Source organism: Neolamprologus brichardi, chromosome 17, assembly GCF_056152115.1.
Source record: "Neolamprologus brichardi isolate AB-2024 chromosome 17, ASM5615211v1, whole genome shotgun sequence".
Taxonomy (NCBI): domain Eukaryota; kingdom Metazoa; phylum Chordata; class Actinopteri; order Cichliformes; family Cichlidae; genus Neolamprologus; species Neolamprologus brichardi.
Window position 1 is genome coordinate 18,999,060 of NC_142120.1, and position 24,253 is coordinate 19,023,312.

Consider the following 24,253-nt stretch of genomic DNA (forward strand, 5'->3'; position numbering starts at 1 on the left):
CATAATATATTATATTTAAAACACTGTATTGCAATGTAAAAATATGTACTGTAAGTTTTCATCAGTATTCATCACCAGTGGTGGAAAATAATTTGCGAGACTTTTTTGTAGCATTGGCTGTTTAAAATGAAGAAAAACAGAGTACAGATGGAATGGGGGATCTCGGTAAGAAGACCAAACGCACCCACTCAACCACTCACCATTTGACTGTGTCCAACTAACAAAGCTTGAATTTGTACTTGCTATTTATTTACTGAAATCTGTGCAATTTCTTTTGCATGTCTTATGGAGGGATGGTGGCTGAGCGGGAGATGGTGGAGAAATGCCTGTTCTTGTTCTGTATGTTGAACTGTTGGGAAACGTTACGAGAAACTGAAACAGGAGAGTAATGAAGTGACAGTAGTGAGGATGGGAAGGAAAGAAGCATCCCTGCTTTCAAAATATGAGCCAAGCAGTCGAGACGCCCAACTTTTCTCTCTCCAGCCTTTCCACTCCATTCCAGCCTTTCAAAGTGAATCATTTTTATTTTTAAAGTTCCGATTACAGATAAATTTTCCCCTTCCAGTCACACTTTGTCTGAACTCCCCTCCTGTTGCATACAAGATTGAAACAAGCTTCTGCTGCGCACCTGATCATGAAAAACAGTCATGCTGAGGTTGACTTGTTTTGCAATGAGTCAACATATTTCATTGATGTTTGCAGGTAGTAATTTATTGCACCATAATTTACTGACTGAATCGGTGAATGCTTCATTGGGTGACAAATGAAACTGCTTTTGAGGCATGCACTTCATTTGCAATTTCCCGATGAAAAATATGACTTTGAGCGCTTTCTGCATCAAGCAGTTTCTCCCAGTGAGAAACATGGGGGATATTTTCCAGTGGTTTAGCACATGTGAGGGTTTATAGGTGGTGCGGTGGGTTGAGATAGCGTGAACATCAAACGACAAAGTCCACTGCAGCAGATTAGTGATGACAGATACCAGTAATTAATTTGGGGCTTTCCTCCAGCAGAGTGGTTATGAAATAAAACAGTAGCTATGTAGTTAAAATTGTTAACGTTGATCCAGTACAGAAGACTCTGTGACATTTTAGATTTTATCCATTTAGTGTCTCAGTCTTAGGACAATACAGAGATAGGAACTAAAAATACAGAAAGCAAAGAGTGTCAAAATTCGTGAATGCCACCTAGCTGCTGACTCCCAGCCTCACTAAAAAACGATGGTTCATCTACATGAGAGTAAAAAAAAGCAAAAAGAGAAAAAGACAAGTAACATGGCAGCACTGCAGGTCTTGTAAAACATTGCCAAGGAATTCACCCACTTTCCTAAAAAAGTGTCTCAAAAAGATTTCACGGTAGATATCTAAGGTGAAGCCAGTTTTAGATTTATCAGCTGATTGGAACTCCTGCACTTACCTACTCGTGTCTCATCGGTGTCTCATTGGTCTGCCCAACCTTCTCAGGGGTTTGATTGACTTTTATCAGCTGATAAAGGTGTGTTGTTTGGACCTGATTAAGGTCTGACAGACCAAAACTTTGTGATTTAATAAATATTTCAACAGTGGGCAAGACTGTGTGGCAGTTCCAGTCATGTGTTCTTAAAAAAGTACTGACGTGCTAGTCACTTATTCTGGTGTGCGATTATGTCCAATTATGTCTTTGTTGGTAAAAAGCTATAAAATTGATGATGATTCAGATCTCACAAAGTTCTGACAGCTACTCTAATTCTTAAATGCCTGCAGCTCAATGCTTCCTGGTTCAAAATCCTTAGGAAATAACACTTGAACTTTTTATTCTTTCTTTGCAGTTTTCGTACCAATCCAGTGGGTCAGGTTGGACTGGCGTCATTCTGGCCCACGGGCCATATCTTTGACACTCCTGGTGCACTGAAAACTATGTCGCCCACAGTTGCAGAGCTTGACTCTTACTAGGGAACTAAAGTGAGGTCATTTAGACCTCTACCTCAAATTGCACCAGGACTACCCTCCAAAATTGGAGCCAAATAGTTAATATTTCAATTCAGAGCCAGTGTGCTTTAACACACTATAACCTTACCAACTGTTTTATAAATTGAAGTAAAGAGAACTCATGTCAGAGGAAACTTGCAGAAATAATCAGCACATCTTCCCCTGAGAGTTTGCTTATGTGAGCTAATATTAGTCCTCTTTTGCTCCACCCCTCCTATTCCTCCTTCGTTATTTCCTCTTGGAGCACTGGCAGTAAAACCAAGCAGCCCTTCTCATTCACCCCACACAGTGTGCCTATCTAATGGTGTGGAGGATATTACGCTTCTATTAGAGCTATGACCGTTGGTTTAGAGTCACTGCCTCTCACTCCCATTTTCCCAGATGGGTCAGGGCAATGGGCGTTAAAACGGCCTCTGTTCCCTCCTCCCCCTTCCTCCCCTCCAGCCTTCTTGAATCTGCTAAACCAGCCGTCGAAGCCTCTGTGAAGGGAGCGCACCTCGTCTCCGCGCTACAACGATTTAATCTGCCGAGCACCTTTTCAATCAAAGAGTGTCAGGCAGGGCCGCTCTCGACACGACTCTAATACAATGCATGGACACACACGTACAGGAAGTGAGGGCGAGCGAGGGCGACTACTCCTGCGCGCACGTGCATCACATGCCCAGGCGCAGATCAATACTCGCAATCATACAGGTGACAATAGGCGCAGGTTTATCGCCCCTGATTCACACCCTGCTATCATCACCTTCTCAAAATCGCACAATCAAGGGAGGGGAGGGTGAAGGCAGAGGGTGCATATGTGAAAGAGGAAGGAGGGAACAGAGCACGGGAGCTTGCAGGTACATGAAATGTGTGAATATGTGCGTGAAATGAATTGAAATGGGTGTGAAAGTGCATCTATTTGCAGGCGGATGCATATGCACATCCCTTTGTATGCCTGTGTGTGTGTGTTTGCATGCGCATGAGTGAATTTCCGCTGTGTGCGTGTGCGGCAGATGCGTTATATTCCTCCTTTCTTTTTTTGGAGTGTGTGCGTGTACATCTGCTCGAGTGTGTATGAGGTGTGCATGTGTGACGGTTGTTATCAGAATGACACCATCCCACTCCCTCTCTCCTGCAGCCCCAGAGGATCAGTGGAGCTGCACCAGTTTCAAATGAAAATAAATGAGAGGCAGTGACCGCTACTGCCTGGGTCCCGCTTTAATGAGGAAAAGGAGCAGAGAGGGAGGGAGGAGAAGGAGAGGACAGAGGTAGTGGAGGAGGGACGAGAGGATGGGGAGAAGGCAAGGGGAGAAATTGGAAAGTGAGGGTGAGATTGGCCCGAGTTGGCAACGACGGGACCGAGAGAGAGAGAGAGAGAGAGAGAAAGAGAGACGAATGGAAAAGAGAGGAGGGGGTGGTGATGAATGGAGAGCCTCTGTCTGTCACTGATGCGATGGCCAATTACAGTTGGAGCACGCTCCGATGCACTGCAGGTGGAGCGGACACTGTTTTGAGTGGCCAGAGAATATCCCTCCATCCTCCATTTGCATTGAGAGGAGAAATCACTGCACAGTGTACAACTTAGAGCAGCTTTGGGGGGTTTACTTTGTGATTCAATAGAACATTGCACCTTTGTGGGTCTGGGCTGAACTATACAGGGATATTCTTTTTTTACCATGCATCTTCAAGGATTATACGCTCCCTTGAGGTATATTTTTCTTTTACTTCCCAAGCTTATTAAACCCTTAAAAGAGTAATGAAGCACTGCTTTTTCAGCTTGGGGCTCGTACCAAAGTTGTGTAGTGACGTGGTAGTGTGGCCGACACGTTGTCTGGAAGTATAGCCGACACATTTTAATGCACAGAGTACCACTTTAGTGTCTTTTTTAACATGCAACGTGGTCCAGAGGGGTTCAAAAGAAGGCCCACAACATCTGAAAGAGACAATGTAAGGCCGTACACATGGTGCTCTGTTTTTATTCTCACTGTTGTGGGAAGTTTGCATGGTAACACGTGGTTTATTATTATAAAAGGGAGTATTTTTCACCCAGACAATGACAGAAAAACAGAAGCCAAAAAAGGAAAGCAAAATTAAAAGTGAAAAGTGAAGTGAAAGTGTAAAAATCCCAGACGTCATTTAGAGACATGTATACAACCCACCACCTTACAAAGATTTATTCTTCTGAATCTAGTAAAATCGCATTATGAAGCAGTCGAGCGACTGAGTTTCAACTCAGTTTTATTTATATAACATAGCAAGACTTGTTTCAGCTGCTTTATATCATAAAGAACCCATACTATCACACGATATGATAATAATCAGCACACATTCATACATATACGTACATAAAGCTTCAGTAAAACTATAGAAATATATAACAGGATCCTATTGTTTAGGATATTAACCTCATCCGGATCCTCTAACATTGTCCTTATGGAAAATCAGAATGAAGAGGGTGTTCTCAAAATAGGTTAAAGGTTAAAATTATTATAACTGTTAAAGATTCTAGTTAAACATTAATGGCATGTAATAGTGGCATGTAAACACAACAGTAGTCAAAAGAGTGGAGAGAGGAAGGAATGCTCGCTGCATCATGGGAAGTCCCCCAGCAGCCTGAGCCTATAGCAGAAACTACAGGGTCGTTCAGGGTCACCTGATCCTTAGTGATCCTAAAAAATATAGACATACGCTTCCTGTATTCCTACACGACACTAGCATTTCCTAGCAGTATCCTTTATACACTGGTTTTCGCAGGATTTTTAAATTAAGTCTAAAGGTTGTGTTCCATTGTTCAAAGAGCTGCTCGAAACCACATAAAGCTTTAGGTTGGAGCTGTAACTTAACCAAATTTCAGAGCTTTTTACTGCCATAGAAACTCCGGTGTAGCATAACTTGATACAGGCCTTTAAAATATCACAGAATTAACCCAAAAAGAGCCATGGGGCTTATTGAGAGTTTGCAGATACGAGGTCAGCAGCGATGCATTTCTACTTCAGCGCGGCTGAGCGTTGTCCATGCCTGTCTAGCAGAGACTATTAAAACTAGCAGACAGCAGCACAGTATAGCCGGGAGGCCTCTTCAGGGGCAGAGGACATCGTGTGTGTGTGTGTGTGTGTGTGTGTGTGTGTGTGTGTGTGTGTGTGTGTGTGTGTGTGTGTGCAGAGAGAGAGATACAGACAGACCCACACATGTCATGTCGAGACCACCGGTGCAGACATTAGTGTGTGAGGGTCAGTGAGCAGGTCAGGAGGTATTTGCTCGACAGCGTTGGACTTGATCACGATGTCCTGTAATGTGGAATTTATGTGTGTAGTCTACGTGTACATGTGACTCTAGAGGTCAGAAGCACGTGATGTGATTTTTCCACTTTGAACAACTTAAAAATTGCACTCATCCTTCTCTGCCAAACTAGAACAGACAGTCACTAAACCCTTTACAGTAAATACTTTGGCTCACATGTCTGTCTTGGATCATTGCCCAATTATTCATTTTGCACTTTAGATCTTGCCGATACTTCTTCTAATCTAGACTTTTCCCTCAGTCTCAAAAGAAATCGAGATCTCACGACATGTATACATCCATTACTAAGGGCTGTCGCCACCCATTTTGGTTACCTAGGTGACATTACAGAAAAACATTTAACATAAGGTCCTGGCTGAGGGTAAAATAATTAGTTATGAATAATTAATGAAATTGTTGCTGTGGTGCCAGATGTGTAAATGTGCATAGCTCAGAGGAAAGACTCCAACAAATAGCCACAAGCAACAAACTTCAGCTCCGGTTAACGTCTTGTCAAACCCAGATTTCACTGGTGTGGTTCTCCAGCAGCTTGAGTATGTAAACTGTGTCTCTTTGCTGTTTGGAGGTAGTATCTGGATTTACAGCTAATATGCTATCAACATCAAAGTGCTGATCATTGTTCCCCTTTGCAGCTCACAATGTTATCAGTATAAGTCGTTTTCGTGTGGTTCTTATTATAATGTTTGCCAGGAACATCAGTAATCTTGTTACATGAATCTTATAAGAGTAATCTAATGAAGTGTGGGGTTGGGAAAAGCTTAAAAAGACTGGTTGAGGAATTTACACTACTGTCTCATCCCAGGGAGCAGCGTTCCTCTCTTCTGTCAGACATCAATAGAATAAGTACAAGCTGATTCTTTTGGTGTTTGTAACTTGGCAAACCTGCAGGTTGGAAGTCAAAAGGTTGACCTCGTCACGCGTTCCATTAAGAACTTTGTTCTTCTATTTTCTACAGCTTATCAGGGTCTGTGTGACGGGTGGAAAAGTCTAAGCAGAGATGTTCAGACCTCCCACTCCTCGACCACCTCCTCCAACTTTTCTGGTGGGACACTGAGGCATTTCCAAGCCTGCTGATAATCTCTCAAGCATGTCCTGGTTTTGTCCCGGGACTTCCTCTCACTTGGATACCTAGGCGGTGTCCAAGAAGAAGCATAGTCAGATGTTCTGACTTTTTACCTTTGCTTTTACTCACTAGTTAGGTTTAGGCACTAATATCTACTTGGGTAGATGTAGGAAATAATGCTTACGTAGTGTTTATAAACCCTTCCTAGTTCTATCAGAGCTTTCATCCTGTTGAAAGAGAGTTTTTCCTTTCCACTGTCGCCAAGTGCCTGCTCATAGGGATCGTCTAATTCTTGAGGTGTTCCCTGTATTACCTGAGGTGACTGTTGTTGTGATTTGGCAATGTTAATAAAATTGAAGTAAACTGAATTGAATTGATGCCAGAGGGTCTTTTGCAGATTGGCGTGTTTGAAGAATTGGCCTGTTTCCCTATTGCCCCATCATAACACCAACGCCAAAGTCCACCGTGTATAAATCTGACATGCCAGCGGATTTGACAGTCTGACTGTATGAAAATGGTTGGGTAGTATTTTCTCGTGTCAGCAGTTTGTTTGTGTATGAGCAGAGGTTTTTTGGGGGGGTGCGCTGGATATGACTGGCACTCTGCATCAGTGGTTACAGTACTAGATTAGTACTACTTTATTACCCAAGGACACGAGCTCTGTGGACAGTGCAACTCATATTCAATCCAAATGGAAAGAACAAGAAGACCAAAATGAGACATGCACAAAATTAGCTTCTTTTTAGTCCTTAACATTTATGTCGATATTAAGAAGTGGTATTAAGCCTCAGCTGTATATTGTTTAATCCCTGAACTGCTGACATTTTCCTCTATTCTTTCTTATGCTAATATTTGCTGCACGTGAATCTTCACATACTGTGAAGGTAAAAAAATGTTTGAATCACCATAATAACCTTCTTTTTTCTTTTTCACAAAGTGTCTTCATACTCAAGCCATCTTTCTTTCTTGGCACCGTTCGCGTTTTCACATGATGGTATTTGTGAATAGGCCTCTTTATCCTGGAAATGACAATATATGTGACACACCTGACAAAACATGCATATAAAGAGAGTAAAAAGTGAAGGTTGTGCTAAAATGTTAATCTGAATTCTACTCTTGATTCAGGGTAAATAGATGTTTAATAAAAATTAAAAAATTGAACAATAAAAAAAGCACTGAGCTGAAAAGAAACCTAGCCTGGTGAGTTTGTGTGTTTTGAGTCAGATTGTGTTTCCAAAACAGGTCAGCGAGCATTAGGGCACTGCAGCCCACTGCAGGTAGAGATGGGATTCACGTTAACTGGAACACGATGTCCTAACCAGAGTCCAGCAAGGGCCAGAAACAAGCTGACAGAGAGGGTGAAGAGAGGGAGAGGTGCAGTGAGTGATGGAGGAGAGGGGAAGGAGACAGATGAAAGCATGAAAATGGAGGAGAGAAAGAGAAGGCGGCTGGAGAAAATATGGGAATGAGATCTGAAGATTGAACAGTGAGTGGCAGCGAGAGCAATGGAGAGAGTGTTAGAAAGAGATGTCTCTACTTTTATTTGGTTTTCAGTCCGCCGTTCTGAGCTTAACAGAATACGAAAGTAGCAGGAGGACTCGGCTGGACTGGGACGCCTGTAATAGCCTTTCATTTAGGAAGCAGTCTATCTGCAAACGCACACACGTGTACAGTGCGGAATAATCACTGATCAAAATGGGGTTTTTTTCCAGCGACGATGAATGGTAGCAGTCAGGGTCTGTCTGGTTTTTGCTCCTCACATGTCCACTTAGACTCAAACGCAGATGCTTGCTTTTCTGAATTATTCATGAACCCCTCATTAAATATTCACGTGTGAAAAGCCGGCACCATCAGCTACCCGCAATCCTCTCCTCTTGGGTGAGGTACAGGCAGGAAAGAGAAGACAAGCAGGATGATACTTATACTTATGTACCTAACAGAAAGCAGTTTTATTCTTTTGTTTAATTTGTTTTTTTAGGATCGCCTCTTTTTGGTCCTCCCTCTTTGTTTCTTTCTTCCGTCTTGCCCCACCTTATCTCCTCCTGTTCTCCTTCGTTCTGGGTGATCAATTCGTATTGCTCGGGCAGCTGAGCCCCCCTGAGCCCGGGGTTAGAGAGATGAAGGCAGGGAAAAGATAGAAATAACTAGACAGACGGAAGAGGCGAGAAAGACAAAAGTACAGGAGAGCAAGCAAAGGCAGAGCCAGACCTTGCCACGAGCAGGGCCTCTTGGCGAACACAGGACCCTGGGGTGAAGAAATGGAGTGATAGGAGAGGTGATGGCTGAGGGTGGAAAGAGACGAGAACAACAGCGGCGGCAGGGAGAAAATAAGGTAGAACACAATGTGTGAAATGTCCACTGGCTCTGAAGACTGGTCCTGAGTAAATACAGGCTCAAGGATGCTTCTGAAGTCTTTGTTCATGCTTTCACAGCGGCGTGTACACAGGCCTACGGCGATTTTAATCTTCGCTTGTAAATAAACCGTAACTATGGAGAAATGACGGGCTCGGTGGTCACGCCCGTGCATCAGTCATCACCGAGCACCAAGAACACGACGAGGTCTTTGAGATTCTGCACACCGGGGTTCTCTTACATGCTGTGCTGGTTTAATTATGAAGGTTTGCAGCGGTGTGTACTCGGGGGGGTTGGAACGTAGCCGGCACAAGAAACAAGTGTAAAGTTTCATGAAATCTCAGTGAAACTTGGCCACGGATCAAAATTTGAAGGTTTGAGGTGTCATTCCCACTGTTCCCACCACCTGTCAAAGCCCAACTGTATGCTGGAAGACGGCCTTCATTTTAGCTTTAATCAAAACTTTACTTTCATGCTTTCACAGTAGCAGTCTTGCACTTTCACGAAGTCTTTGGAGACTACTTCATATAAGCCGTTTACCCATATAGTGGGATGGAAATGTTTCCTAGACCTTGTGTTTATTATTAGTGTTCATATGATTTGAAAATGAATCTAAAACACAATAAACAACAACATTAGTCCTGAAGACAATCCCTCATTGGGTGTCTTCACAATGTTGCTGAAGAAGCCTGTCCAACATGTTCGTTCAAAATCCTATATGTATGCGTCGGTAGATTGAGATGTGGTGGGGCAAAGGCCGTAACATGTGGTTAACTTAATTTTCACATTTATCAAACCATTCAGTGACCCAAAGAAAGAGATTGCTCCCTTGACGATAGAAATGCTTCGTCAAAGGATGAAGGCGATCACTCAGAGCAGCTTTGTATTGATTTGCAGTGACCCTTCTCTTTAAAGGACCCAAACTTTGCTTTTTTTATAGGTGTACCGAAAACACCAGATCAGGTGCAGTTTTTTCCTTTGATTTTTTTAACGTTTTTTTTTTTTTTTTATGTGGGACTGTTAGTTTGATAAAATTAATAAAAGAAGAATTTGGATGCAAGTAGAGCGATAATTATTGCAGTTCAGCTGAGATGGTACCCTCCTTCTCCTCCTTTTAGAGTATGTCATTTTAGCTGCCTTAGTCTGCCCTATACATCTGCAAGCTGCTTTGAAACCCATCTCCACCCCCGCTCCTTGTTTAATCTCACGTCTGGATAAATAATGTCCTTTTGTTCTTTTTTTTTTTTTTTACCACTAAATATAAATGAATTGAAAATTCAAGTTGCTTTAGACTCCTAAGTGAAATAAAGCCACTGCGTCCCTATTGTAGCTTAATTTGATCCACATGGCCAAAATCTGTAGCAAACCTAACCCAGATACAGATCTATTGGCAGCTCCATGGGCAATATCAGCGTCGCTCTTTCACTGTGATTCCTTTTCACTGGCCTCATGAACATGGCCATTTATCACATGTAATAGGACTATCTCAAGGTCTAGGGGCAAAGCACGGTCCTTCATTATCAATCTATGCAAGGCTCCATTGTCATGTGGAAGCCATGAGGTCAGGATTTATCCTCTGTAGGCCCCACTCTTAACATCAACCTTCAACCAGTTGTGCATGATCATGCTGATAGAGTCATCCCTGTGTTATTGAACAGAAAATGCACAATCTTCCTCTACGTGAAGCCCATTCTTTTCTATCAAAACAGGCTTTTAACACCAAAGTTACGCACTAGTGATTCTGGAAAGGCAGAATATTGTTTCAAATTCACAGCAAACCACTGTGCAGCTATATAAATATGGCTATATATGCATGTTAAATGCAGAAGCAAACAGCTACATCTCAAATTTGCATGTTAAAGCAATGCCTCATATCCCCTCCCCCTCCTCTCAGATCTCCCCCCTTCTTTTTTCTTTTGCTTACCTATACTCTCCCACATCAGTGCTGAAAGAAAGGCAAGCAGTAATCACAATAAATAACATGTATACAGAATAAAGTATACACCATGTCCAGAAATGAAATGTACAATATGTACAGAGATAAATATATATATGCAAAAATAAAAGGTGCTAGTCAAGCCAGATCAGGCATTTGCATTGATTAGGGCTATTGCTCTCGTTTAAAAGCTGCCCCTGAGTCTATTTGTCTGTGATACAAAGATTTGTTTATTTTTAGAAACAAATTAGGGGACATGCACTACATTTGCATGTTCAGTTCACTCATTTCAAACCAGATGCATTTTTGCTGCAGCGGCCACGCTGTGAGATGTGTGCGCAGAAGCTTTGGCCAAACACAGACATGCAGTTTCAGCTTTAAGCCGTTTAAAATGTAAGGGTAGTGGCTGCTGTTGTTTTCGGCATGGTTTTCAGTCAGTAATACTGTGTGATGTTGACTGTGACCAAGTCTTTGGGGTAATACAGTCAATCAACTTATGTTGTGTTCAGATGCCTAAATGACATTTTGGGAGACATTTGAATTGAGAGTTTAGCTGTAATGAATGTTTCAAGATTTTCTCCTCTGATGTAACAAAGAAATGCAAATAAATTGTAATTTTTTTAGGGGGAACAATGAGGTAGGAGTATAAAATGCAATCAGAAAGTTTAGTGACTCCACCTATAAAAATCACAAACCTTACCTGATTTAAATTTGACCAGTCACTCGGTTTGCAATAAAAGTGATGTGGTGAATCCAAAACATGGAGGTCTTTCATCTTCTTGTGAGCCGCCATCTGAAAACGGTGTTCGTGAGCACTAGGTCAGGCCTGAAAATGACAGCCTGCTATGGGAACGCAGCCCATTGTCATGCAGCAGTTCGTTATATAATGTTCAGCACAACCCCTGGTCTGATGAGGGTCGAGTGTGGTGAAACATGCAGAGTCGTCCCCACTCCTGGGACACTCCAAGCCCTAAGGCACTGATGTAGGATCAGCGTTTCCCATCCACACTGTGACCCGGGTTCTCGCAAGTAAACATGCAAGCTGACCCCCTGAGCACAGCCGCAGGCCAAGTCCCACCCACACCATGCACTTACCCTGCTGTATGTGCGCATACTGAGCTTTTTTTTCCTCCCATTGACCCAGATACTCATATTCTTCCCCCAGAGAGCCGCCTCTCTCAGTCTAAGAGAGCCTCATTATTTCACTGGAGTGCCTCCCCTCTTTTCTCCATCGGAGGAGGACGAAGGAAGTGGGGCAACCTGGCAGTCGTACTGCGCAGGGGTGCGTTCAGGCCCACACGGGTTCCACGGGGAGGCATGCTGGATCCACACAATTAATGCAGTGTAAAACCGAGTCAGCAAATTTGCAGAAAATTATGAGCAGGTTCATTATTACAAGGCTGTCCCAGAGCGTAACTGCACCTCCAAATATGGTCAACTCATTTGATTCTAAATCAACTAACCGGCCGTTCTTTTATGAAGTTACCACACTGAAGCATGACTGCGCAGCACTCATTATTAGCTTACTGGAAAGTAAGAATCCACTAAATTGATATTTGGTTTGTTGATAGATTATTGTGGCCTCATGATGCGTGTTCCCTTAATTTAGTCAGACTGAAAACAGGCTCACACTGAAATAACCCAGTGATCTATGCTGGTGTGGGAGTGTTTGTGGTTATTACCTGAGAGATGGTGACATATGATCCAGGAAGCCCAATTTGAGTTTTCTTTCTTTCTTTTTTTCTTTTTTTTTAATCCCGCCATATCAATAACATAAGGTGGAATTTTACAGCTCTGTAAAATAAATGCACAGACTTCCATTTTCCTGAGGAAGACTGTGGAATTACAGCCTTACTGCTACAAAGGAAGCCAATGCATGCTTCCATGTATTTTGATTGGCAAGAACGGCCAGTGATTTGGAATTACGCTACACTAGCCCTCTTTTAGCGCTCCTGCTTTATCAGCAGAGTGGCCATACTGAAATAAAGGAAGCCCCTGTGTTTAGAATGTGTGTGCAGAATGTGCAGAATTGCAAAGATGTAGAGAGCATCACACGTACTCACATAAAGCTATTAACAAAATAAATATCTATTCATGATTTCCAGTAACTGGTTAGTGCATCCACGTTTGAGCTTAGGCTATCTTTAACCTCTTAACACCCATCAAAATAGAAATAATATTACATTGAATTCTCACCTAAGTGGCATTCCCAAATGAAAATCACAGGAGAGACAGGAGGACAAATACATGTAAGATTTAAAAGGTGAAACCTTCGAGTTTCTGAAACTATGTTTGTTTAGATCTTAACTAAAGCAAGTCACTGGTGAGCTGATAGATGCTGAGAGGTTAAGTACATTTCTTCTTGAGGAACAAACATTTATTATTAGTATTATTATTATTTTGTGTTACTAACAAAAGTAATAGAATCTTTAAAAGCATGATGCCACAGAAACAGGCTAGAAACCACAATTAAGTCCAGTGGAAGATATTTAATGGTTAAATGTTCTAATATTCTAATATTTGTGCGCGGTAGGCTTTATCTCAGAGGTTAAACTCTGCGTCTTGGCGCCGACTGCGTTTGGAGACTCTCCGAACATAAACGATTGAAGCCGCCTCCTGTTCGGAACATCGTGTGTAGATGTGAAAGCATCCTCGTCTGTGGTGAACGGCGCGCTCTGGTAGCCGAGGAGACCTAATAGTTAAAGATCAGCTGCAGCGCTATGCGCCACGCCTCCACGGCTCGACACCTGGCTCTCCAACAGTCCGTCAGTTGCGCTGTTGCGGAACGGTTTTTCAGACAGGACCGGCGGAAGAAAAGCGGGAGGTAGAGACAGAGAGAGAGAGAGAGAGAAAGAGAGAGAGGGGAAAAAAGCGAATGGGGGGCAGGAAGAGGAGAATGTGACAACTGCTGGATGCGGACAGAGTGTGTGCGGCTGGCTACACTGCCTTTGGGGAGGCCTCGGCTCTTGCACCTGTCCCTCTCCGTCTCCGCGACCAGGCGCAGTTTGGGCGAGAGCGACGCTCCTTTATTTATCAGGCAGGGCGCACAGCGGCGGAGGCGCACACACACTCTCTCACACTCTCTCTCACACACACGGTACTGTACGCGCACACTCATACACAGGGCAGGAAGGCAACATGACTTCATCCTACAATCTGGATTTTCTGCCCGATATGATGGTGGAGAGCCGCCTGCTCGTTCCCGGGGACAGAATGTGAGTTATTCGGCTCTTCTTCTCGTCCGCCAGTGGCGTGTGGGTGCGTGTGTCTGTGTATGCTGTCCTGAAAAGCAGCTGTCCGATGTGGAAATGTTGCTCTGCTACTTGATATGTGACCAGAATCGGGGTCAGAATGAAGGCTGGAGCCCGCGTGACTGTATCTGTGTGTTATTGTGTTAGTTATGGCTTGTTGTTATTAATATCCGTCGATAAATTGTGCGGGGATCGCAGGAGCGCCCGCGGCTGTTATCAGCTATAGACAGGATGGTGATGAATGAACGCCATTATGGGAAATTAATGCCACCGCCGTGAATAAACCCCGTCTTTACTAAGCTGTATTATCCGGCGTGTGTCGTCAAATTGTTGTATCCCGTCAGGTCGACTCTGGGAACATTTAGAGCATCGGCTTTTCCATCTCGCTCCGTGGAGCAGAGGAGGGGAAGTTGCTTTGATTTGCGGCAGCCGCCCATCCTCATTTCTTTCCCCGGCTCTCGCCGGGCTGGAAGCGGCGGGGTCGGGACCGTGCGGCGGGCTTCGGGAGCGCACGATGCCGAGACCCATAAAGACCGACGGAGTGGATCTGTGGTTGTAATAAAATAAAATAAATAAAACCGCAGGGTGGGAAACACAAGTATTCTCAGTCACACGAGACTCGATCAACTCCACCACAGGCGGGTTTTTGTTTTTGTTTTGTTTTTTGCGCTCTCATTCCGTGTTTTTCTCCTCACTTTGGACTCTTGGATGAGGGGGGAAACAATCCGAGCGACTGGAAGAGCAGCAGCACCGCGGCTTTTTCAGCACATTCGGGAATGCACGGATGACTTGTGTCCCGTGGTTCAATTGGATTTGTTGTAATTCAGTTAAACTACGGAATTTGTCGAGCAGGGACAAAGGGAGGGTTTCATCCCGGCATGATGTGTTTTTTTCCACATGCAGCGCATGTCCCACTTATGTCCCCTCAGCTCACGGCGCCTATTTGTTGAAGGCTCGTGTTCTTTCTTTTTTTCCCCCCCTCTCTCTCCGTCCTCAGGAGAGAAAACGTGCATGCAGGCTGTGCTGTGGCTCTTCTTTTCATTTTCTCATGAAGGTCTTTTTTTCAGTGTGCAGTCAGTGTATGTTCGATTGCTGCTGCCCTTAACTTCTAGTGACTCATGGTGTAAAAGCATAGAACAAAAGTAACGAAGTGTGTGTGTGTGTGTGTGTGTGTGTGTGTGTGTTGTTGGGGGAGTTATGAAAAAACCTCATAATGCTTCACTTTGAGGACACTAATCTACAAATGTCATAAAACAGCATTACAATAAATACAATAATGCACGTGGAGATTAAGTGTCTTCCATAAAATGCATAATTAATATTGTTGCTATACTAAAGAAACATGTAAATAATAAATGTCATGGATAAGAGACCCTTTATGCATTTGTAGCTTGCAAATTCTGTGTAAGTCACATTGAAAAATTGCCTGTGTGTGAAAATGTGTCTGTTCAGTGAAGATTAAAATACAGTAATATGAATGTATATTTATACTAATTTATATGCATACATAATAGACTAGGGAGAAATATCGGTATTGGCTGATATCAGTCATGTTCACTGACAGCACACAGAAGGATAATATCATTTTATCATTTTTAAGGACCAATTTGATTCTCAAAAAAGGCCAAAGCGGTTACTGCCTGGTTGTTTAAACATCCAAAAATGACCAAATGTTTGCTGTTTTTAAATAAAAGTTGCATAAAAGTGGAGCCAACATGGAAGTGGTTTAAAAATCCATTCTTTTTAATAGACAGACAGCAGGAGGCGACTCCTTTTTGTATGGAAGTCTTTGGGAAAACGGCCTTCTTCTCACTCTGTGACCTTAGCAAACGTTTCCTGGTCAGTGTTTGGTGTCGCTCACTAGCTTTGGCTCATGTTGAATTGAACATTCAGTCCATTTTCTAAATCGCAGCCAGAAAATGGGTTATCCAGGATATGCTTATTAGCTAAAGGCTTGTCAGTCAAGATCCACCCTTTGCTCATCACTTCTAGGTTTAGTAAAACCACCTCTGGTTAATTAATAGCCACAAAACTAAATATGTCTCATACATTCCAATCAGCACCAGATATGTTCGATTATAAATATATTTCTCAATCAGTGCAGTGAATCTTTTTTTGCTATATAAACATAGCTATGAAAAAGATGACACCCTAAACTAGCTGCACGTTATTACAACTACATAAAAAGTGTCGTAATATCATAAATGGGACTCGAAAGTCAGTATAAGTTTCCTGAAATAATGAATAATAATGAAATAATTCATTGTAAAGCAAATGTAGATATTAGTTTAGCTCTGTTATTGTTGCTTTGTTGTACAATTTGACGTCATTCTGGCCCCCAGAATGTGATAAAAACCACAAAACTTTAAGGCAAAATGACTCTGGTTGAGCTGCTTGTGATGCATCAAATCCCCGATAAAGTGGTCACACATAAACGTTGCTGTTTTTAAGTGTCACTAAACCAAAAGAGACCGGTAACAGTTTCTCTGTGTCACTGTAGGAAGCTGTACGCTGTACAATACTCCAAAGCTGCATTAATCAAGAATTATTCATCCTCCACAGTGATAAAAGGCCAGGGCACACACTTTACCCTGCAGAGTCTCCCTCCATTGAGTCTCTGTGTAGTGTATCACCCAGATGTTATAGTGAAGCGATGGCTTTCTCATTAATCAGTGTCATCGTTGCTGACAGCGTGGACCCCGTGTATAACTGGCGGGGGTGGACGAGGAAACCATCGCGCTTCCAGAAAGCCTTCTCCTTCTGATGCGCTTTGCATCGCCAGTTGTGTGTATATCTGCCCCGGAGTGAAGGATTTATGAATAATGTGCGTCGCAGGAATTAGACAGGCCTATCTGTGCCCTCTTACCCAGCCGGTAAGGAGGCGGACAGGTTGAACTAGATAGCACTTATGGAGATGACACTTTGTATTTACGTGAACACGCCTCTCGAGCTCACAAGAGGTGCTCTTAGTGATCTTTTCACGTTTTTTTGTTTGTAACATTGTTTTTTTTAACAGCTCTATTTTTCCAGGAGCGATGTAAAAAAATATTTGCATTCATGTCAGCTCCTTTGCTTCCTCCCACCTGATACACCTCTGAAATTCTTTCACTCTGCTGATTCCTTATGACTGGGATCAGGTCGGGAATTGGCTTCATTCCCCCTTCCTGTTCCCTTCCAGTAGCAGCTCCCTCGTTGATGCTGACAGCCCCTGACAATATCAGACATGACAAATATTAGCTGACATCATAGCTAATATGGAAAATAAATGGGACTAATGGTCTCCCTCTACTCACTCCTATCCAGCCTGAAAACGCAAATAAAGGGTAAAATGAGAGAATCAGGAAAAATTGTGGTAGACCTGTGCCCTTTTATTTCCACTCTTACTTTGACTCTGAAGCCTAGACTGTCTCTGCCTGTCCCTGGGAACTATGTGACCTTCTTCACCTCTTTAAGCTGAGTGTTGAATCCCCACCTGGTAGAGAACTGTAACGTTCTTCAGGGTCCGTCACACATCCAGGCTGAGGAGGTTCGGCCTTCAGCAATCATTGTTACACATTAAGGACCAACCATGAAGCAAAAATCTGAGTAAACACGGGATTACTAACTAGAGACTTGAAAACAGCAAATGCTTGCGGGGTGTATGCATAACCCGAATGTATAGCTTCCCACCGAATGTCTTTATGACCCTCCCTCCCACTCGTCTCTTCACTTCCCCTTTCTGACCCCCCTGCAGATCATGCAGCTGTGAGGGTCCTGGGACAGACAAGTAGAAAACTTTATGTCAAGATTACACGTAGACCATGCATGCATTTGAGTTTATCCGGTCACAGTGTGCATAGGAAATACAAATAGGGCTTCAAAATACATTAAGGACAATGGCTATGAGCCCAACAATTGAAATACAGTTCTTCAGACACTTTCCTTTAGATTTCATGTAATGATATGCAAAGAAAATATGTTCACAGGGGGATGTGATGAGTTTATGGGAGCGATGGGTGACTGGATTGTGCTGATAAATGATGCATACAGCAGCAGGACAGCATGTTGTGTTTTTTTAAAGAGTAGATAACACAGAACGCTTCAGTTTACATAACCGTTAAAATATTAGCAAGCCTGACAGACAAACTGTGACATCTCACTCCATTCTGAAGTCTGAAAGCCTTCCGTTGACCTAAAGTCAATTACTTTCCATTCAATGTAAAGTAGTGCTTGCCTTCTTTCTTAGTAATTTTCTTTCTTCCTGCACTGCAGACAGGGTGACTGGCTTCACTTAGCAGCCTCGTACCGAGAGAGCTACAACCACACTTTAGACTCGTCCTTCTTTGAAGGCTGAAAAATCTCCAGAGTGCTGTCACTGCTTTCCACCATGTTTTCACTGATTCAGAACAATCCATATTGTTTGCCTGCACGCTCTTAAGCTTTGCAACTGGTACCAATGATGCAATCGTGCATGTTTTTCAAATGAGTTGAGCTCGTTTTCTCAGCAATAATTAAAATCTGAAAGGTAACTATTAACCGATGAGGAATTTCACCCGGCTTTAAGGACAGAGACGGGCAGCAGCAAAGTGTACTCATGAGAAATACATGTGAGGAGGAGGAGGAGGACAGACCACGAGGTTTTTTTGAAGGGAGAATAAGGAGGCGGCCTGTCGAGTGTGCTAGGAAAGCTGTTAGCGCCACTAATGCTTATTTTAATTCATTCTATTTAAATTTGACCATTGTTATGCAGACCTTGATCCAAATGTCACTTAAGAGGAAATTTCAAACCGGTGATCACAAGAAATCCAAAATCAGATATTCCCATTAGTGCTTCAGCAGGGGAGGGGAAAGGTCACGCTGGAAGTACATTTGCATATTTTGCCAATCAGCATCACTGCATGACAAAAATAAAATAGATAAATTATGTTATATTCAGCTGTACCGCTTCCAAAAGGAAGGGTTGTAAAAACGCTGATGCTTGCATGCTTTCCTCAGACTCACAGGAAACAGTCGCCACATTTCAAGGTTTGAAGATGTGCATAAAATGAACCCTCAACAAAAGTGCAAATTGTATCCGTATTTATCACAAAACTGGTAATTATTTACCATTTCTGCCTCCAATAACAACCAGAAATTTTGCACAATCTTGGCAGGTCTGACCAGAGTCCTTTCAGGTTAGACCTTTGTCTCTGCTGTCGTTGATGTCCATTGCTTCAATTAAATGTGTAGTCCAATGGAAAACTCAGCTCTTTACAATTACAGGAAGTAGATTACACCTTCTGGCAAATCGCGGCACATGCAGATGATCAGACTGGTACATCCGACTAATCTCAGATGTGAAATGGCAGCGAAGAGAGATCAGTGGAAGGAGCATGTTGAAAATTGACATGGGCAGAGCGGGAGAGGTGCACAGAAGAAAAAGTATGAAAGAGGGAGGAGGAGGAGTGATGGTTTGACAGCATACGACTCCCTGGACAGACATTTGGTTGGATTTAAATTGTGTCCTATCAGAAGTGGAGATTAAAAGAAAAAGAGGGGGTAAAAAAAAAAAAGAAGACAGGTAGCAATGATGGTGGCGATTGTGGCTTTTTCTCTCTCCCAGGCTAAGGAAAGAGGCTTAACATGACACACACAGGCATCCAGTGAAGAAAGATTCATCAGCAGATGATTCTGTTATGACTGTTTTTGTTCATAATGGTGTTATTTTAGTGGGAAACATGTACAGTGTGTGTGATATATGATTTGATGGAGTCGTCTTCACGCATCAGCAGCTGCAGCGTTGTTTTATGTCGTTTTCTCTCAGTGTGTGTGTATGTGTGTTTTTGTAATGTCATAATGATGAATGTCTTTCCTCTGCTGGGGCTCAGGAGCAGTTGTCTGTGGCTGACACCGCTGTGTGTAGGTGGTGATGTATCACGACCGTGTGTCTAAGGTCTCACTGTGGATGTTTGTGTGGATGCGTGAGTGTGTGGTAGAGGTGAGGCTGGGAATGAGCAGGTGTGTCCGTTGTTACATTACGGGGTCAACAAATCGAAAAGTATATGTGGGCTAAGATTGCCTTTTTTGTTTCTTGCGTGAGTGTGTCGGCTTCCACATCTGTAATGACCCTCTGTCCTGAGTGCAGGGCAAATCACACCAGTGTTTATGACACTAAATTTCTCCACTAAAGTTAATTTAGATTCCATCACTTCTTCGGATCCACCAGATTGCTGGTGACAAACTTAGAGTTGAAGTTAAAAGAGTGTGTTAGCCACACGTAAAAGAGGAGCATTTTTAGAAACCACAGGTTACTGGCTCTTAAATTTAGTACTGCAGTTCTCCAAATGCTTCATAAAAGCAGACGGATGGTAACTTAATAGTATCCTTACCCTAGGTGGAGGCTGAAAGGTTGAACCCACAACTGAAGTGTGCATCCTCAAAGCTAAACTCCAGGGAAATTCCAATTTTTCACCTTTAACACATCATAATGAACGTTTATTTAGGGCACAAGCACAAAGTAAAGTTCAACACTAGACAACGCAGTGCAATAGCACTGCATAATTTGAAGCCCATTATAATAAATGTTAACGTAACACTGCAGTAAGGTTACTTGGATACTGAAGAATGCGTGAAGAATGTGTTATTTATCAGTACTTAACTGCTAATTCCTGATTCAGGACTTGTACTACATAATGATTACTTAGATCCAGCTGGGCGAGTCTATAGGCTGTAAATGAATAATCTGTTAATGATAGTCCATAATTATCCATATACTGATCCAACACCCCACTTTCTTCCAGATGAACTTGGCAGCAACACCCAGCAGCACAATACAGTCATCATCATCACTCCAACCTTAGTTATTCTCTTTTGTCCCTTCAAGTAGTGAAATGTCACACAAAGTACTTAGTACTTCCTCCCTGCTGCAAGATTATGTCACTCTTATGGTCCCCTTAAGTAAAGTGAGCTACTTAGTACACCTGTAACAAGTCGCCAGTCTATCGCTAACACTCACATTCCTACCTATGGCTAATTAAGAATCACCAGGTAAGGAAGTCAGAGAACCCACATAAACACAGGGAGAACGTCCAAACATCCACACAGAAAGGCTCCGGTCAGATGGTGGATTCAAACCCAGGACCTTCTTGCTGTGAGGCAACAGTGCTAACCACTCTCCCCAGTCCTGCCCCAGCAGCAGAAGTGATAGTCGTGATTGTCACTGTTAGGTATTGTGGAACGTCTCAGTAGCAACTCGGGCCCTTTTTTACTTGTTCTTTAGAAACTGAGAAAGTTGTTGTGCTTTTTGTCAGAATTTTGTAACTAACATAAATTTATTTTTTCTTCCTGTTGTGAAGCAGAACACATTTTTTGTAGCTGTAAAAGATATCTACCATTGAACTGCCTAAGCAAGTGTATTTGTCAGCATTAAAGAAATACAACTCCTGCTTCCAATGCAGTGTGTCAGTAACCTAAAGTCATGACTTAACTTGTTCACTGCTTATGAAATACTTTAAACTTTACTCACACAGTACTTGGTGTTAATTAAGCTGAAGATACAACAGAAAATTTGAGTTTCGAACACAAGTTTCAGTCAGCGTCACAGTTGGTAACTGTAACAAGCCTTTTGAGTTCCTAGCTGGATGATCACTCTGTGTATCTTAGAATATTGAACTATCCCTGCTCAGAAAGTTTGGAAAATTGAAAGTTACAGATGTTAGTGGATCAAAACGTAGCAAGGATAAGGAGCAGGATTTGAGCTAATAATCACAGTCGCCATGAGTGACTTTTGATCTGCTACGTCCTAATGAGACCTCCGAGTGCAACACCTCATTTGACACTCATACTACATACTGTGCATGTCGTGCTGAAAAAGAAGTAGTGAGGGCCCAGTAGCTGGGCAGATTGTGAAGATGTGGCTCTTGTGATGGATTTATTGTACTAAGTGTTCGCCTTGACTTGCATCTTGCGTAATCTGCATTCGTTACTGAATGTATGCATCAGCTAGCTGATGATCTCCTCGTGATTGTCTCATCCTTCTTTTCCCCACTGTCAGCCATGTTGGCTGCATTTCTCCCTTTTTTTTTCAGCCGGGAGATCACGCTCGTCTGCTGTTTTTGAGTGTTTGCTTTTCCTTTCCTTTCCGAACATTTTCCCTGATTAATCTAATTCAACACGTCAAGAACGGTTCGATACATTTGAGTGTTTCTGTCTCTCTGCAGTGGCTGCAGCTCATTGGCCTTCTTATTCAAGTCAAGTACACTTTTTTAAAAGCATGTACTCAGACTTTACCTTATCAATTGAGCTGTGGATAGCAGTGTTTTGTGTGCGTGTGTGCGTGTGTGCGTGTGTGCATGTGTGTGTGTGTGTAAAACCGTGTTCTTGTGTGTATTTGTGTCTGAGTGGGTTTTTTTTACTGAAAGAAGAGAATTTCATCACTTGGCCTTGAAACGAATGAAGCATGCACATGTTTTCAGTGCAGCACACACACATTTCCACCCACGTAAATACGCAGAATACACACCACGTGACACATGTACACACACTCACACTCAAACATAGTCCCCACGTTGTTCACATCATGTCCCTGGGCTGTAGTGACGGGCAGAAAAACAACTGAATCCTCAGAGACTAAGAAAACACAATGATGCTCTCCCTTAAACCTTTTGGTTTATGTATATCTGTCCTTCTTCTCGGTCTGTTTCTCTCCTTCCTTCCTCTGCTTCCTTTCTTCAGCTCGTCGTCAATAGTCAGCTATTGCGTTTGTTCTGTGCAGCGGCATTACTCTGCCTTGCCAGAGGGAGAGCTTACCTCATGCATGTCTCAGTAGATTTTTTCTACCCCTTCTTCCCCACATCCCTCGCTTTATCCCTCTTTGGCCTGTATCTTCCTCTCTTTTTCTCTGCACTCCCACTCTTTCCCTCTTTCTCCATTGAAGCGTGCTAAATGCTTTACCTCTGTCAACTCATGAGTCTGAGAGGAGCTCATTATTGTGGAGAAGGAGAGGAATTCGGGATTAGGAGCAACATTCGTGGACCGAGGCTCTTGTTCGGCTAAAAGAGCCATCAGAATTACAGACAGTGGTAGACTTACCTGCGTTAGTTGGCGCTATTATTCGCTAATCACTGGGACTCAGGGTTTTACTGAATTTTAACATCCTTTTACCTGCACGAATAAAGTTTGATTTCAAACACAGTAATAGACCACGGTTTTCAGTAAATATCAGGTGCTAATACCATATCTCCTGAGCCGTTTTCACACCTGCTCTGCACCCGTGAACCTTGCTAGACGTTACCTAAAGGAGAAGCATGTGAGGACACAACGGGATCAGACATAAAAGGGGTGTTTAACCTGCCAGGACTCCAGTATCAGTCCACTCGATGTCTGACTGAGCTGATTTGCACCAGTGCAGGTCTACTTCAGAAAACACATTCACCCGCAGATCTGTATCATTTACAGTGTTGAGAATAAAGTCTGGGATTTTCGAAAGACAATTTTCAGCTACTGTCCTGTTGTGTTTCGTCCTAGATTTTCTGGGCTGCACGTGCGAAAACAACTTTGTAGTAGTGTAGTAGGAGTGTCTTTACAGTTATGAAGAGAACCTGTGAATGTGTGCATTTACAGGGAGAAACGTCATGACACAGAGACTCTGTTGAATCTTGGTTGCAGGTTTGGAAGCATTGTTCTTACACAGGCCAAGTACAAATACATGTTGGCTTGTCAAACAGTCTGAACCCTCCTAAGACCCCTTGCCCACGGCAGATTTGAGGTTCACTGTATTTTGCAACTTTTGTAACTTTCTGAAAATCCAATCCGAATATCACTTGTACTGTTTGTTACCGTTTGCCAGGTTTCCCGAGTTGAAAATGTTGACAGGGGTCGAATGTCTCTCTCCAACTCTGTTTTTTTACATTCTTCCTGCAATTTCTAGGCTCTGTCCTCTTCTTTACAGCCATGTGCAACACCATTTGTGCCTTTGAGGGCATGGTATAAAAATGTCCTCCTTTCCCCTTATACCCCTTATATGGGTGGCTGTAGCTCAGGAGGTAGAGCAGGTCACCTACTGATCGGAAGGTTGGTGGTTCGATCCTTGGCTCCTCCAGTCTGCATGTCAAGTATCCTTGGGCAAGATACTAACCCCAAGTTGCTCTCCGATGCATCCATCGGAGTGTGAATGTAGTTAAATATAGCACTAAGTATAGATAAAGTGCTTGTGAGAATGGGTGTGATTGGGTGAATGTGGCATGTTGTATAGAGTGCTCCGAGAGAGCAGAAAAGCGCTATATAAGAATCAGTCCATTTACCATTTACCATTTACCATGATGCCAAGCATTGGGACAGAAGTCACCATGCTTGATGCTCTAGGGTTGGCAACTGGATGAATATATGTGTTATTGGTTGCTGACCAAGTCAGTCCATGACTTCTTTGCATAAGTTTTCATTGTTG

The 24,253-nt window shown here is 42.8% G+C and overlaps 1 protein-coding gene across 23 annotated transcripts in view; it reads left to right on the plus strand.

The window, feature by feature from the left end:
• The window catches only part of celf2 (cugbp, Elav-like family member 2), a 239,241-nt gene that overhangs the window by 65,642 nt on the left and 149,346 nt on the right, over positions 1–24,253 (plus strand). Inside the window, exon 1 of one of the 23 annotated variants that reach the window (XM_035907279.2) lies at positions 13,313–13,815. The exons of 20 other annotated variants lie outside the window; for them this stretch is intronic. In XM_035907279.2, the coding sequence (XP_035763172.1) occupies positions 13,739–13,815 (77 nt within the window). In that variant the 5' untranslated portion in view covers positions 13,313–13,738. Of the gene's footprint in view, positions 1–13,312; positions 13,816–24,253 lie in introns of those variants that run through there. 2 more of the 23 variants (XM_087830672.1, XM_006780942.3) reach the window with 2 other exon arrangements.